We start from the raw sequence: 16,183 nt of genomic DNA, 5'->3' as shown, positions 1-16,183 counted from the left end.
TCATGCCAGCCAACACTAATTGCTTGGGTTTCTAGCAGTTCCTACAGATCATACGGCGCAGTATTCCTCTCCATAAATTACCATGACTTTCTGGAACTTGTGCTTCAGCACCACATCCCATGCTGATCGGGCTTTACATCCCAGTGAAGTCATCGGATAAGAATTCTACAAAAATCAACACCTCAAGGCTGAGAGAGATTAAAATAACTGAAGCTTTGAAATTGTAAGTATTCCCAAATTCTAGCCTGGAGCTTCTATTTTTTTTTCTAAAAAGTACTTTCCCTTTCTTAAACTGACGTGGCTCAGAGAGGAAAGAGAGCACTTTTTACACCGCACCTCTCACCACCTCAGGACAGGCCAGAAGGCTTTACGGACAAAGTGCAGGTATTGTGTTTTGGAATGTGGTCACTATTATAATGTAGGAAATATGGCAGTCAATTTGCCAAAGTCCTACATGTGATAATGGTCAGGTAATCGAAAGGTAAAGTTGCCATAGTCTCAGATGACCATCCATTGACTCTGTCTACACTTCACACTGCCTCGGCAAAGCAGCCAGCATAATTAAGCACCCCACGCACCCCGGACATTCTCGCTTCCAATTTCTTCCATCAGGGAAAAGATACAAAAGTCTGAGGTCACGTACCAACCGATTCAAGAACAGCTTCTTCCTTGCTGCTGTCAGACTTTCGAATGGCCCTACCTCGCATTAAGTTGATCTTTCTCTATACCCTAGTTACGACTGTAACACTATATTCTGCACTCTCTCGTTTCCTTCTCTATGAACGGTATGCTTTGTCTGTATAGCGCGTAAGAAACCATACTTTTCACTGTTTGCTAATACACGTGACAATAATAAATCAAGTCAAATAGGTTGTTCTCCCCTTCGAGGGAGAGAGCTGAGTGGTGGTCATTTAACCTGAGGATCACCACACCTCAAACAAGGTTGAGAAGGTGGGACCTTCATAAATAACCTCAGCCGATACAGGAAATGAATCCACATTTCGCTCTACACACAAACCAGCCATCCAGCCAACTGAGCTGACCGACCCCCAATCTATTTCAGTGATATTGGTTGAGAGATAAATATTGGGTAGGCACCAGGAAGCATTTACCTACCCTTCTATAAATAGTGCCACAGGATATCTGAGAGAGCAGATGTGTACTTTGTTGAACCTCATAACTGAAAGATGGCAAAACGGATGGGTGCAGAACTGAGGGAGTGCTGCACGGAGTTTCAGCCCTACTTGCTTTTGTACTCAAATCCCTGGAGAGGGACTTGCACTTACAGTCTTCTGCTGTGGAGATGACAGTGCAACCACTGAGCCATCGCTGTCTACACTATCATTACTACATCAGGTATAAAGAAAAATCAATAAAGTGAAACAGTAACATTTGTATTTTTATTACTGTGAACCAAAGGTATTAAAGGGTACAAGACAAGAGCAGGTAAATGAAATTAGGTCTCTGACAAGCCTTGATCTGACTGAATGGCAGAGCAGCTCCAGGGGCTGAATGCCCTACTCATGTTCCTATGCATTTTTTCAAAAGCATGAATACTGGAAAAGATTTTTTTTAAACTCATAAGGTACAGAACTGAAAGGTATCAATGTTGTCCTATTTCATACATAGTTCAGGCCCTCAATTAAAGCACTCAAATGAGAGACATAGATAAGGTGAATAGTCAGGGGCTTTTTCCCCCCCAGAGTGCAAAGGTCAACTACAAGAGGACACAGGTTCAAGGTGAGAGGGAGTAGGTTTAGGGGAGATGTGCGGGGAAAGTTTTTCACACAGAGGGTGGTGGGTGCCTGGGATGCACTGCCAGCAGAGGTGGTAGAAGCAGGCACATTAGCAACTCTCAAGGCCTTTCTGGGTAGACACAAACGGGAGGCAAACAGAGGGATAGAAACCGTATGGTTGGTAAGTCGTGGATCTAAATAAGTATTAGGAATTGATGTAGGCTTGGTGAACCGAAGGGCCTGTTACTTTTCTGTATTGTTCTCTGCTCTCTGAGAAATGTGCCCGTCATGTAGGAATAATGCACTGGTCTGTAATTTTATTTTAATTCAACATTACCCTTCCTTTAACATCCTGCCGCCACTCTCCTGTTAACTGCTCAATTAGTTTGTCTATTTTTGTTACTACATGATTGTTACATGTTTGCACATTTTTTCCATGCAAGTCACACTGCAATTCAGCCTTTGGGCTGCAAACTGTTTCTTGAGTCAAATAAAATACCATTATTATTTAAAAGCTGCGTTAAACATCATATCTTCAGGCAAGTTAACTGTGTACAATCCACATTAACAGCATTGAACAAATGTCTATCTATATACCAACAAATTTCATCACCCACTTCAAACAAGCACTTGGTTCAGATTTGTTCTTAATTTATCACCAGCATCATCATCACCATCCCTGAATAATTATTGTAAGGCTACAGAGACACACACTACTGTGTCATTACAGGAAACTGCACTGCAAGCTAAAAGAAAACAGTCATAATTTTATTTCCTCACTGAGAAAATAAAACACATTAAAAAAAACACCTGGAATAGAACGCTCAGTTATCTGGAGCATTATTTACTCATTCTTTTACAACTAGTTCCCGTCAACATTAATGGAATCTTAGATTACACTCCAGGCAAGTAAAAATATTGGGGATTGGCTATCCGACAGGAAGCAGAGAGTCGGAATAAATGGGTGCTTTTCTGGTTGGCGGATGGTAACTAGTGACGTGCCGCAGGGATCGGTACTGGGGCCTCAACTATTTACCATTTATATAGATGATCTGGAGGATGGGACTGAGTGTAGGGTAACAAAGTTTGCAGACGACACAAAGAGAAGTGGAAAAGTGAATCGTGTGGAGGGTGTAGAAGGTCTGCAGAGAGATTTGGACAGGCTGAGTGAGTGGGCGAGGATCTGGCAGATGGAGTATAACGTTAACAAATGCGAGGTTATTCACTTTGGAAGAAATAATAGCAAATTGGATTATTATCTAAATGGAAAGAAATTACAACATGCTGCTGTGCAGAGGGACCTGGGGGTCCTTGTGCATGAGATGCAAAAACCCAGTCTACAGGTGCAACAGGTGATCAAGGCGGCAAATGGGATGTTGGCCTATATCGCAAGGGGGATAGAATATAAAAGCAGAGATGTCTTGCTGCATCTGTACAGGGCATTGGTGAGGCCGCAGCTGGAATACTATGTGCAGTATTGGTCCCCTTATTTGCGGAAGGATATATTGGCCTTGGAGGGAGTGCAGAGAAGGTTCAGCAGGTTGATACCAGAGATGAGGGGTATTGATTATGAGGAGAGACTGAGCAGATTGGGTTTGTATTCGTTGGAATTTAGAAGGCTGAGGAGTGATCTTATAGAGGCATATAAGATAATGAAGGGGCTGGATAGGGTAGAGATGGAGAGATTCTTTCCACTTAGAAAGGAAACTAGAACTAGAAGGCACAGCCTCAAAATAAAGGGGGGTCGGTTTAGGACAGAGTTGAGGAGGAACTTCTTCTCTCAGAGGGTGGTGAATCTCTGGAATTCTCTGCCCACTGAAGTGGTGGAGGCTACCTCGTTGAATATGTTTAAATCACGGATAGATGGATTCCTGATCGGTAAGGGAATTAGGGGTTATAGGGATCAGGCGGGTAAATGGAACTGATCCACTTCAGATCAGCCATGATCTTATTGAATGGCGGGGCAGGCTTGAGGGGCTAGATGGCCTACTCCTGCTCCTATTTCTTATGTTCTTATTTCATAGAATCCCTACAGTGCAGAAGGAGGCCATTCGGCCCATCGAGTCTGCACCGACCACAATCCCACCCAGGCCCTATTTCCGTAATCTCACATATTTACCCTGCTGATTAATCCCCCTGACTTTAGGGTCAATTTAGCATGGCCAATCAACCTGGCCACGTTTGTAGAAGTATCTTGAGCACAAGTAAAATGAGATTCAGTTGTGCAGCACTTGTGGCTAATTAATGACACAATTAAAGTAATTTTTATAAAGCAAATATAAATACCACACTTTCAGAATCGGAATTGCCACCATTTTTTGGTTTGGAGATTTGTAATGTGACATCTTACTCTGGGACTTGAATTGTGTTACTACAATTTCAAGTAAAGTTGTCGTCAAGTTGCAAGAAGGTATGTTCAATTGCACAACTTTCCCCTCTAATTTTCAAGAAATGCATCTCTCATCCTCTATCCTCATAAACCCCTGCACCGTGACCCATTTCCCATCTCATGCAAGCGAACTGACAAAAGTAAGGGGGTGCACAAAATCGGTCTGCATTAGACTCCAATAACATTTGATTCCAATAATAACCCAACTGATAAAATCTCGCCACAAAGGCGGAAATGCTGGAATCAATTATTAACGAAGCTTTAACAATGGGCAGTAGGGTGGCTGACATTGCTGCCTCACAACGCCAGATACTTGGATTCAATTCCGACCTTAGCTGACTGTGTGGAGTTTGCACATTCTCCACCTGTCTGTGTGGGTTTCCTCCGAGTCCCCCCAAGATGTGCAAGTTAGTTGGACTGGCCATGCTAAATTGAGTATTAACAACACCAGGTTAAAGTCCAACAGGTTTATTTGGTAGCAAATGCCATTAGCTTTCGGAGCCCTGCACCTTCGTCAGATGGAGTGGAAATCTGCTCACAAACAAGGCACACACAGACACAAAATCAAGTTACAGAATACTGATTCAAATGTGAATCTTTACAACTAATCAAGCTGTAATCAAGTTGATTCGCTGTAAAGATTCGCATTCTAATCAGTATTCTGTAACTTGATTTTGTGTCTCTGTGTGCCTTGTTTGTGAGCAGATGTCCACTCCATCTGACGAAGGGGCAGCGCTCCGAAAGCTAATGGCATTTGCTACCAAATAAACCTGTTGGACTTTAACCTGGTGTTGTTAAAACTCTTACTGTGTTTACCCCAGTCCAACGCCGGCATCTCCACATCATGCTAAACTGCCCCTTATTGTGCAAGATGTGCAGGTTAGGTGGATTAGCCACAGTAAATGTGCAGGGTTACGGGATAGGATAGGGAAGAGGGCCTAGGTAAGTTACTCTGTTCGAGGGATGGTAAAGACCAAATGGTCTCTTTCTGCAGTGTAGGGATTCTATGAATGGAGTTAGAAAATGATCACATGATCAGATAAAGTCAACATAGTTTGACGAAAAGTGTTTTATTAGGGTTTTTGTGGATTAAATTCGGAGGGTCATTAAGGGGAACAAATAGATGTAATTTAACTCTGAGAAAGAGTCATCCAGACTCAAAATGTTAGCTCTGTTCTCTCTCAACAGATGCTGCCAGACTTGCTGAGATTTTCCAGCATTGTCTGTTTTGGTTTCTGATTCCAGCATCCGCAGTAATTTGCTTTTATATAAGTAGGTATAGTATACTGGGATTTCCAAAAGGCATTTGCAAAGGTGCCATACAAAATATTAATACACAAGATGGAGTTGGGGGCAAAATACTAACATGGATAGAAAACAGGTTAATGGACAAGAAGCAGAGCATAGAGATAAATGGAGCTATTTCAAGTTGGCATGCTGTAACTAGTGCACTGCCACAAGGAGGGGTCATAGGTTCAAGGTGAAGGGGGGGAGGTTTAACACAGATATCAGACGGACATATTTTACACAGAGGGTGGTGGGGGCCTGGAATGCGCTGCCAGGCAAGGTGGTGGAGGCGGACACACTGGGAACGTTTAAGACTTATCTAGACAGCTACATGAACGGAGTGGGAATGGAGGGATACAAAAGAATGGTCTAGTTTGGACCAGGGAGCGGCGTGGGCTTGGAGGGCCGAAGGGCCTGTTCCTCTGCTGTATTGTTCTTTGTTCTTTGGATCAGTGAAGCGGTCTCGCAATTAAAATCTACATTAATGACTTAGATAAAGAGATTGAGAATATGCATTAAGTTTGTTTACATTTGCTAGGTGGGAATAAGCTGTGAGAAGAGCCAAAGAAATTGCAAAGAATAGAAACAGTTTACATGAATGGACAACAAAGTGCAGATGGCATATGACGTGGGGAAGTGTCAGGTTATTCATTTTGTTAACAAGAATGGAAAAGCAAAATTTTTTTTTTAAAAAGACATGAAATTTGGAAATATTGCCCTGAGAAGCTTGGGTGTACTTGTACAAGAAACACAAAGTTAGCGTGTAGGCACAGCAAGCAATTAGGAATGAAAAAGAGCATATGGACTGCAATGGTTCAATGAAACAGCTCACCACCACCTTCTCAAGGGAAATTAGGAATGGGCAATAAATGCTGGCTTTGCCAGCAGCGCCGCATCCTATGAACAAATAAAAATTTTAAAATGGCCTTTATTGCAAGCAGATTGGAGTGTAAGAACAAGGATTGGAAGACCACACACCTGGAGTACTATGTGCAGTTTTGGTCACTATATCCATAGCTTGCCTGGGACTACTGCCAAGCTTAGTAGATTGGGCCCTGGGATGAGAGGATGGGCCTAAATTGAAGGGCTGAATAAACTGGGTTTATACTCATTGGAGTTTTAGAAGAATGAGAGGTAATCTCAATCAAAATCGTATACGGTTTTGAAGGGGCTTGAGAGATGACAGAGAGGCTCTTTCCCCAGAAGTGAAATCTGGAAACAGGGGTGCAGACTCAGGTTAAGGGGTCAATCACTTAGGACTGAGTTGAGGAGAAATTACTTCACTCGACAGAAGTTGTGAATGCTCCAACATTGAGCATACTCAAGCCTGGGAGATAGATTTTTCATCATTCAGAGAACCAAGGGATATTGGGATTGGTCAGGGAGTGAGGTTCATCAGCCATGATCATATTGCAAGCTCAAGTGGTCATACAATCTATTTGTGCTCCAATTCCTTATGTTATATTCTTTGTACCAGAGGCTTGGAACACTGAAAGGTTACATTATACAGCCCTTTGTGTTACGCTCCAGAGAGTGCCAGGTGATGAAAGATAGAACTGGGTCAATCTTTACGCGAAATCTACACTAAAACTCCCAGGGGAGATCCAACTAAACACAAATGCATTAGCTCAGCTCAACTCAAACACTCCAGGTCTAAAATGAGTACTTTCATCCTGTGCTCCCAACTACCAGTTTAGGGGAAATCAGCACCCTGCAAAACAGATCTGAATTCTGAACATACCCCGAACAAGAAACATGATGTACATATATTATAAAAGGCACAATATCATCACGATAGATCCAAGTCAGGATGATATACAACACAATTAGAGAACTTGGAAATAATAGTGTTCTTATGCACTTGATGCCCTTGTTGTTCTCGGTGCCAGGGATTCCTGGTCTGAGAGGTGCTGCAGTGCCTTCAGTGGACAGGACGCTGGAACCTCAATACGTTAGCAGTGGAGGATAATGTTTAAGCCATGAGTGAGATGCCAATCAAGTGGACTAATTTATTCCAACATTAAACTAAATAGTTTCTACTTACCCATTTGAATAATGGATGTGTCCTTTGCTGTAGAACTCGTTTCTTCCACTTCTGTATCCTTGTAAGAGCAAATTTCACCATAGTAAAGTGCAATTCCAAGCTGAATAATACGGATAAGCATAGGAAGTTGTTGGTCTGTGATGGAGAGCTTCAAACTTTCAACAAGAGCCTGAATCTGCAAAATTAAAAAACAAATTGAATTATTTCTGCTTTATTTTGAAATTATGTTAGGAGACACAATTAAAAGCATGGAAGACAATTGAATTAAAGGGAAATCCAAAACTATTTAATAAAATAGGGGAAGAGAGAAGAGAAAAAAGAAATAAGCAGCTAAGATAGAATACGAAAAGAGGCTGTCAGCTATCATAAAATGGAATTCAGAGCTTTTCTATTGACATATAAATAGTAAAAGGAGTGGAACCAGTTAGAGACACAAAATGGAATTTACACATGAAGGCAGAGAACATGGCTGAGGCATTAAATGAGCACTTTGCAACTCTCTTTACCAAGGAAGAAGACGTTATCAAAGTCACAGTAAATGAGGAGATACTGAGATACTGGACAGGCCAAAAGCTGGTAAAGAAGGTCGCAAAGGCTGGCTGTATCTATGTTGATAAGACATCAGGGCCACATGAAATGTGTCTGACGTTACTGAAGGAGTAAGGGTGGAAATTGCAGAGGCATTAGCCATAACCTCCTAACTCTCGTTAAGATCCTCGGCATGACCCAAGTTGTTGGTGAGATCCGGTGCTTTACCAATCATGTTTTGTTTGAAGTAGACAAAGTTTCAGAACCAAGACACTTGGGGAGGCAGTGGCGTAGTGGTATTGTCACTGGACTAATAATCCAGAGACCCAGGGAAGTCCTCTGGGGGCCTGGGTTCGAATTCTACCACGGCAGATGGTGAAATCTGATTTCAATAAAAATTCTAGAATTAAAAGTCTACTGATGACCATGAAACCATTGTCGATTGTCATAAAAACCCATCTGGTTCACTAATGTCCTTTAGGGAAGGAAATCTGCCGTCCTTACCTGTTCGGGCCTACATATGACAGCGATGTGGTTGATTCTTACATGCCTTCTGAAATGGTCTAACAAATCACTCAATTCAAGGGCAATTACGGATGGGCAATAAATGCTGGCCCAGCAAGAGCCATTTCGGTGCTGCGACATGGGCAGAAACCTGATTAGAGGGATTAAAACATGGAGTTCCAAGAAAGATAGGCATGGGTTAGATCTGTCACAAAATGTTCAAGGATTGTGGAGCTGGATCAGAAGTTTACATGGGGAAGAGTCCAGGAATGTTTTTTTTCTGAGAGCGGGAAGATGACAGCTGATTTGAAAGGGGATTAGTATTTAAGTTCTTGCAAATATATTTCTTATCATGAGATTCTAAGATATGGACTTTATCTCCACACCACTGTACCACGATATTGGTTTATTGCTTTTTTGCAGGGCAGGTTTCAGGGGAAACAACAAATTGTCTTGTTTGTTTTGCTCCAAAATACATACAATGTCCATGATCAAAAACTGGAGGAAAGAGCCACGCCTTTCATGATAAATGTTAAGCATCTGACAAGTTACATGTCTGACTGATGGTGCTTTGACCTTTTTAACCAAACACATTTAAATTCCCTTTGTCACAATCCATATAGAAACCGATAACTTTTAAAGAAGTCTGACATCCCAGTGACCAACTCAAATGATCACATACAAGATTTCATGTTTTAAGACTTGATTGTACCAAATGCACTAGAAGTACCCTTATTAAACAATACTTAATAGGCAATAATACACTAAACTATAGAAAAGATCTTACAGCACCAAAGACCCGATGACATATTTATACTTCACATCGCACTCTCCACAGAGCATCAGTCAAAATAACACCCAGCTTTCAACAGGTTCGCTATTGATTTGATTTATTATTGTCACATGTATTAGTATACAGTGAAAAGTATTGTTTCTTGAGCGCTAAATAGACAAAACATACAGTACATAGGAAAGGAAAGGAGAGAATGCAGAATGTAGTATTACAGTCATAGCTAGGGTGTAGAGAAAGATCAACTTAAATGTGAGGTAGATCCATTCAAAAGTCTGATGGCAGCAGAGAAGAAGCTGTTTTTGAGTCGGTAGGTACATGTCCTCAGGCTTTTGTATCTTTCTCCTGATGGAAGAAGGTGGAAGAGAGAATGTCCAGGGTGCGTGGGGTCTTTGATTATGCTGGCTGCTCTGAGGCAGTGGGAAGTGTAGACAGCGTCAATGGATGGGAGACTGGTTTGTATGATGGACTGGGCTTCGTTCACTACCCTTTGTAGTTTATGGAGGTCTTGGGCAGAGCAGGAGCCATACCAAGCTGTGATACAACCAGAAAGAATGCTTTCTATGGTGCATCTGCAGAGGTTGGAGAGAGTTGTAGCGGACATGCCAAATTTCCTTTGTCGCCCGAGAAAGTAGAGGCATCGGTGGGCTTTCTTAACTATCGCGTCTGCATGGAGGGACCAGGACAGCTTGATGATGATCTGGACATCTAAAAACTTGAAGCTCTCGACCATTTCTACTTCGTCCCCATTGATGTAGACAGGAGCAATGTCCTCTACTACGCTTCCTGAGGTCGATGACTATCGCCTTCATTTTGTTGACATTGAGGGAGAGATTATTGTCGTCGCACCAGTTCACCAGATTCTCTATCTCTTTCCTGTACTCTGTCTCGTCATTGTTAGAGATCCGACCCACAACGGTGGTGTCATCAGCAAACTTGAAAATCGAGGACACAGCCTTGTGGGACACTGGTGTTGAGGGTGATCATGGAGGAGGTGTTGTTGCCCATCCTTACTGATTGTGGGCTGTGCGTTCGGCAGTCTAGGATCGAGTTGTAGTTTAAAATATAATCACCTCTGAAACCTTCCACGTGTAACACCTTTGTGTAATCTTATTTTTTAAGTTATGTCTCAGCCTGCCCTGAAAAAACTAACACATCTTGCGGAAGCCAGAGCGAAAGACAGAGTTCCAAGTGTTACCAACAGATTAAAATTCAGGTATTATACATCAAGTCAACAGTGCAATTCTGTGCAACTGGTTTGCCTGTTTCTAGCATGCAGAGAAAAAATCCCATATTCATTCAGCTTATGATAACTGGAAACCTACATTCGCTTCCATTCACTTGTCCATTTAACGTTTTATATATAGGTGGTAATTATATCCAAGATTCAATCCAATAAAGCATAGTTCTACTGTGATCTTCCTTGACTTAAGAGGATATGACCAGATCACAAGAGTACATCATATCGCTGAAATTCCGTTAAACCTTCTGTTTGAACTTCAACCTTGCTACAAGCTATCTAGAATCAAGCAAGTAAGGCACATGTGCTGGGTCAAACGGAGGACTCGCCTCTAAATGCTCTGAGACAGTGAACCAGTGAAAAATATGCAGAGGAAAGACCCAAGGCTTAACAGGCAGTTCCAAGGTACTATGGAAACACATTTCTTCAATATCAACATGGAGACAAAAAAATGATTTATTGCACTAATGTGCTGACATGCCACTGGAATTAACTGTTACATATAGGTTAATTCAAAGCCGGCAACATGTTGCAAAGCAGTAATTCAATCAAGCAGTTCTGATGATGTCCAACTGCGAGAATGAAGCTTGAGCAGTTTATAACAGTGCAGAATCCCATAATGAACTACAGCCTTAAACACAATTGCAGCCACCGTTGGAAGTGATGTGATTTTCTTTACACCAAAGGCATCAAATTGTTCAAACTAATCTGTAAGCCAAGGATCAGAAAAACCTGTGTCAATATACAATATCTGTACCGGATCTCGGGAAACTAGGTCTTTTTTTTAAATGTTTCCTTAAAATGTTGGTTTGCAGCATCCTTTCTAATATACAAAAGACGTTCGCTACCTAGGAAAAAATGCAGTGTGGCGATGGGGCAATGAAGAGGGTATTATTGTTGAATCTGAAGTACATGACTGCAGCTTTGCGTAACATTGAACTTAGTAAGAAATAGGCCACTCTGTCCAAGTGGTCTATGACAACTGATAAGCTCCACACGAGGAATCACCCTCCCTACTTCATCTAATCTTTTCTGCAGCTCCTTCTAGTCCTTTCCCCCCTTTGTGTACTTACCTAGCTTCTCCTTAAATGCAGCCTTGAATCCTTAAATATTCACCTCAACTATTCCATGTGACAGCAAGTACTTTCTCATCAGTCTCTGGGTAACTGCTGTGTCACAGTAGTTGGCTATCAGGAAATAACTTAAAACATTTACAAATACATGCAGAATTCTACACAGACAAATGAGAAGAGTAAATATCCAGGCTAGTCGAATGTGTTTCATTGGTATCATTAATTAACTGGACACTTGCACTCGTGAAGAAAGTGATGAAATATCGCTGCAGGCATGAGATATTCTTTGATCTGGATATCAAACTTCTGCTCACACTAAATTCACATTTACACATTTGTTTACCATTAACCTGCCTTGTCTAAGATCTCAGGCTATTTCAAGAGCGAACACAGGATAATGCAAAAGAAAAAAGATTTTTTAATCAGGAACTTTGTAAATGCCTGTGTTTGCTTTGATGGACTTTGTTCATTTATAAAATATTACTTAATTAAAAGACCACCAAATAATCTTAAGCAGAAAGAATTCCTGAGACTTCTTGTGCCATAATCACATAATCAACTAACTAATATCAAATTTAAGATACAGGAAAGGAGAACATAATTTAGTCAAGTTGTTTTTGAAGACTGAGCCTGATCCACTGGAACAAAACTTACAGAAACAAAAAAAAAAATTATATGATGGAGTACAGGCAAATTTCTACAGCAAGGCAGCTCATCCTTCAAACATCCTACCCACAATTATCAATTGAAGGAGGGGTGCTAATTGAGTATGAGAAAATTGCAGAATTACCCTCCATCGGATTTCATTTCCTCAACATACATAACTACTTAGACAAAGGCCAGAATTTTCCAGCCCACCCTCAGCAAGTTTTCCCACAGCAGAGGTGGCTCGCTATTGGCCACCAATAGGATCTTCCAGTCCCACTGAAGTCTATGGCATTTTGTGTTGCTCGCCCGTCCCACAACCGGGGGACCCACAATAAGGGTCAACTTCAGCAGGACCAGAAGATACCTCAGTGGGAAGGACAGGAAAATCCTGTCCATAGCCTTGCTACCAAAAGTGTCTAAAAGCTGTTTCGCAATGGTGACAAAAAGTCATTTTTGTCTAGGATTTGGTAGCTGCCCTTTCAAAACCAATTTTATTGGCCTCAAATTTTCTGAAGACCTCCATCAATCTAACGCTGCTTCTACATAATTGAACAAGCGCAGCAAGTTTCCCAAAGCAGAGTTGATTTTATACATTTTCCTGTGCATACAGAATTTCTTATATGTGGAGGAACCTGAACTACCAATGTAATGGGCAACTTTATTTTGCACAGATCACTCCTGCAAGAATTCATTGTGTAGAATGAATTCCTCTCCAACTATTCACATCCTCCATTCCGAACATCATCATTTATAAAAGTGGTAATTTGACTTGTATATTTCCACTTAGTGAGCTTTCTGCTACAAAGGAAACCTATTCCAATCAAGTAATCTGAAGAGATATTGTCTTCATGGAAATTGTTGGAAAATATACATTTTTTGTTTTGAGATTGATTTTGAGTGTCTTTTTCATTACTGTGTTACATAGGTTACATAGAAGGATGTTGCATTTGGACACTGTTGTGGAATTTTGTGTAAAGATGAAAAAATAAATGCGGAACTGTTTTCTCATAGTTAATATCCCTTCAATGTATATCAAACACAATTAAGTAGATAAGAAATATATTTAATGATGTAGCCTACTCCACTTCCTATTCTGAAATTGGTACAATTCAACCCAGTACTGCTAAATTAAATATCAACTTTGTGCAACTAACGGTGAAATTAATTTGGATGTGTTCAAATCTAGCTACTAACTAGTGTGAATGCATCGCAACACAATTAACCAGCAGAGTCCACCAGTTTTAAACAACCTTTTGAGAGAGAAAATTCAATTTGATTTATTATTGTCACATGTATTAGTATACAATGAAAAGTATTGTTTCTTGCGCGCTATACAGACAAAGCATAGAGAAGACAAGGGGAGAGTGCAGAATGTAATTCCTCCTCATTTCAGTCTTAATTCAGTCATTATTTTAAAACTGTGTCCCCGAGTTCTAGATTCACCCCACAAAGAGGCCTCTCAGCTTCTACCGTACCAAGTTTACTCAGAATGTTATGTTTCATTCTTCTAAATTCCAATAGGTCCAATCTGCTCAGAAGAGAACCAGGAATTAACCCGAAGTTCCTCCAATGCAAGTATCTGTGAAACACTTTGCTTGTTGGGAGATTAGTTCTTCAGGGTTGTAGCTCAATGCTGTGATAAACTTAAGGAGCAACCAAATTTTGAAAAAGCTGAATGATCTTTAACTTGCATTCATTACTCCTGGCCGAGATCACATGAATTGATTGTTTCACAAGGTTAATAGCTGGTAACCGCAGATCCTAACAGGATCTCTTCAACCAATTTTAAGCAGATGTTCTGGCCAGTGGCATCATTTCCAAGATTGAAAATTTAGCAACTTTAAAAATGAAGTTTTCCCTTTATGAAACAGTTGAATCAGGCTTACATAAACATAACTTAGTTAAATGGCCTTTTTGATAGCTAGAACATCTGTGCACGATGTATTTGATCTTTGAGCGTGAGACCAAGATTTTGTCTCTTGAGATTTCACATCAGGCAGAAAAACAGAACTCTGAAATCTAGAGAACACTGTATCCACTGAGGAGCCGAAAAAATATTACTCTTTTTTAATAACCACTAAAACCAACCCTTCCCCCACCCTTCCCACAATCCCTCCCCCTCCCAAATCTGCACCCACAGGACCAGGAGATCACATAACTTTATGAAGGGGAAATTCTGATGAACAATATCAGTTAAATTCCCTGGCAAGTTAAATGCATTCTTCCCTCAAAATCTGAATTTATACAATACTCTAATCAGGTTGATCCTTCCGAAGCATTCACGGATATTCCCAATTCATTACTAGGTTCCACAACTAGTCAGGGTGATAAGTGATGTGTAAAGATGAATATCGTAAACACTGCCAAGAACTAGAAAGTCAGAGTTTTAACAACACCAGGTTAAAAGAACTAGAAAGGACAGTTTTGAAATGCCCTGATTTGTCTCAAAGTTATTGACATGATTGTTGCCTCGATTGTGTGCTTGAAGATTACTCTGGGTCATTGATGCAATAGTTGGTCAATAAAATCTGAGCTCTTCCATGTCAAATATAAAACTTCTTTTGATAAATTTCAGGTACCATCCAACCAAGCAAACAGATAATAGCATAATTTTTGGATGACCCAAGAGTTTGAAACAACCTGTATTTGTTTAGCAAGTAGCATGAATTTTCATCCTAACTCTTTAATTCGTCTGATTGAAGTCAATGATTTCTGTTGCAAGCATGTTCTGATATCAAGTCAATCTGTAGCATCCACTTCAAACACTTCTGCACATTTGACTCCAGAATGAAGTTTTCCGTGAAAAAGATTGGTCTCCAAAGAACTGACTACTTTACCATACTTGCAAAGGACATGCCTGTTCCCCAGTTATTTTTTCCCAGGTCTTCAATATCGGAACAAGTAAATCACATGAAAATGTGCACCTACTGGCTAAAGTAAAGTTTTCAACTAACAAGATCATTCTAATTTTATGTAATGTTTCAGCCACAGTCAGCTATACCACATTGACTCAGTAGTAGTAGCACTCGTAGCTTGCATCAGAAGGTTGTGGATTCAAACTCCATTCCAGATTTTGAGAACATAACCTATGGCTGTCATGTTATACTGAGAAAGTATAGAATTGCTGGAAATGCCTGTCTTTCAGATGAGACATTCAGGAGGATGCAAAAGATCCGCCACACTGTGCAAAGAGGGGAGGAAGTTCTCATGGTATCCTGACTAATATTTAGCATTCAACCACCAAAATAAACATTTTTTTGTTGATGGGAATTGTTGAGCATACTTGTTGCTGGTACACTGGATCCACCAACATGCAGCACCAAGTAAAAGGACATTGAACAAATAAATCTATCACGGACTCCCTAATATCTGCTTGATTGGTTAAGGAGGCATCAAACAGTATTTAAGAAAGAAAATCATAGCTGGGAAAATAGCTCCACTGTAAACTGTTTGTCCTGCGCAATTTGTGCCAGCAACTTTGAACTCAAATGAAAACTTGGGAGCCTTTGCTAATCAGCTTGAATCAAAGGAAAATAAAATGAGCTCAAGTTTCCAAGAAATAAATATATTTCAGAAGGTTATGAATTCCATCCAAGACTGCACTCAAAGTACATTTATTTACACATTTACAACAGATCACTTTTAATGCTTCACATTAGGTTGATCTCTGCACACTGAAGTTACAAACTGTGTATACACACAACTGTCTTAATCTCCCTGGTCTCAATAACACATCAAAATCTTTTGCCAAAAACCAAAGCATTTGCCAATAATTTGACCAGCGAATTAAAAAAATTGCCAACTTCAATTATTGAGCAAACAAGCATGAGAAAAATCCCAAGCCCCCAGCAAACCTCCTTCTTCCACCAGAAACACAGCCTAATTTTTAAAAAGATTTGTAAATGCAACAAGTTTTGTACATCTATTTACCTAAGATTATATCC

The 16,183-nt window shown here is 40.5% G+C and overlaps 1 protein-coding gene across 11 annotated transcripts in view; it reads right to left on the bottom strand.

The window, feature by feature from the left end:
- vps13b (vacuolar protein sorting 13 homolog B) overlaps window positions 1–16,183 on the bottom strand; it is a 993,302-nt gene that overhangs the window by 877,144 nt on the left and 99,975 nt on the right. For all 11 annotated transcript variants that reach the window (XM_078215655.1, XM_078215652.1, XM_078215654.1 and 8 more), the window contains exon 7: window positions 7,457–7,631. In XM_078215655.1, coding sequence (XP_078071781.1) covers window positions 7,457–7,631 — 175 coding nt within the window. The remainder of the gene's footprint in view (window positions 1–7,456; window positions 7,632–16,183) is intronic.

The sequence above is a fragment of the Mustelus asterias genome, chromosome 7 (genome assembly GCF_964213995.1).
Source record: "Mustelus asterias chromosome 7, sMusAst1.hap1.1, whole genome shotgun sequence".
In the NCBI taxonomy this organism is placed as follows: Eukaryota; Metazoa; Chordata; class Chondrichthyes; order Carcharhiniformes; family Triakidae; genus Mustelus; species Mustelus asterias.
The sequence above is the reverse complement of the archived record's forward strand: the minus strand, read 5'-3'. Positions and strand labels throughout refer to the sequence as shown.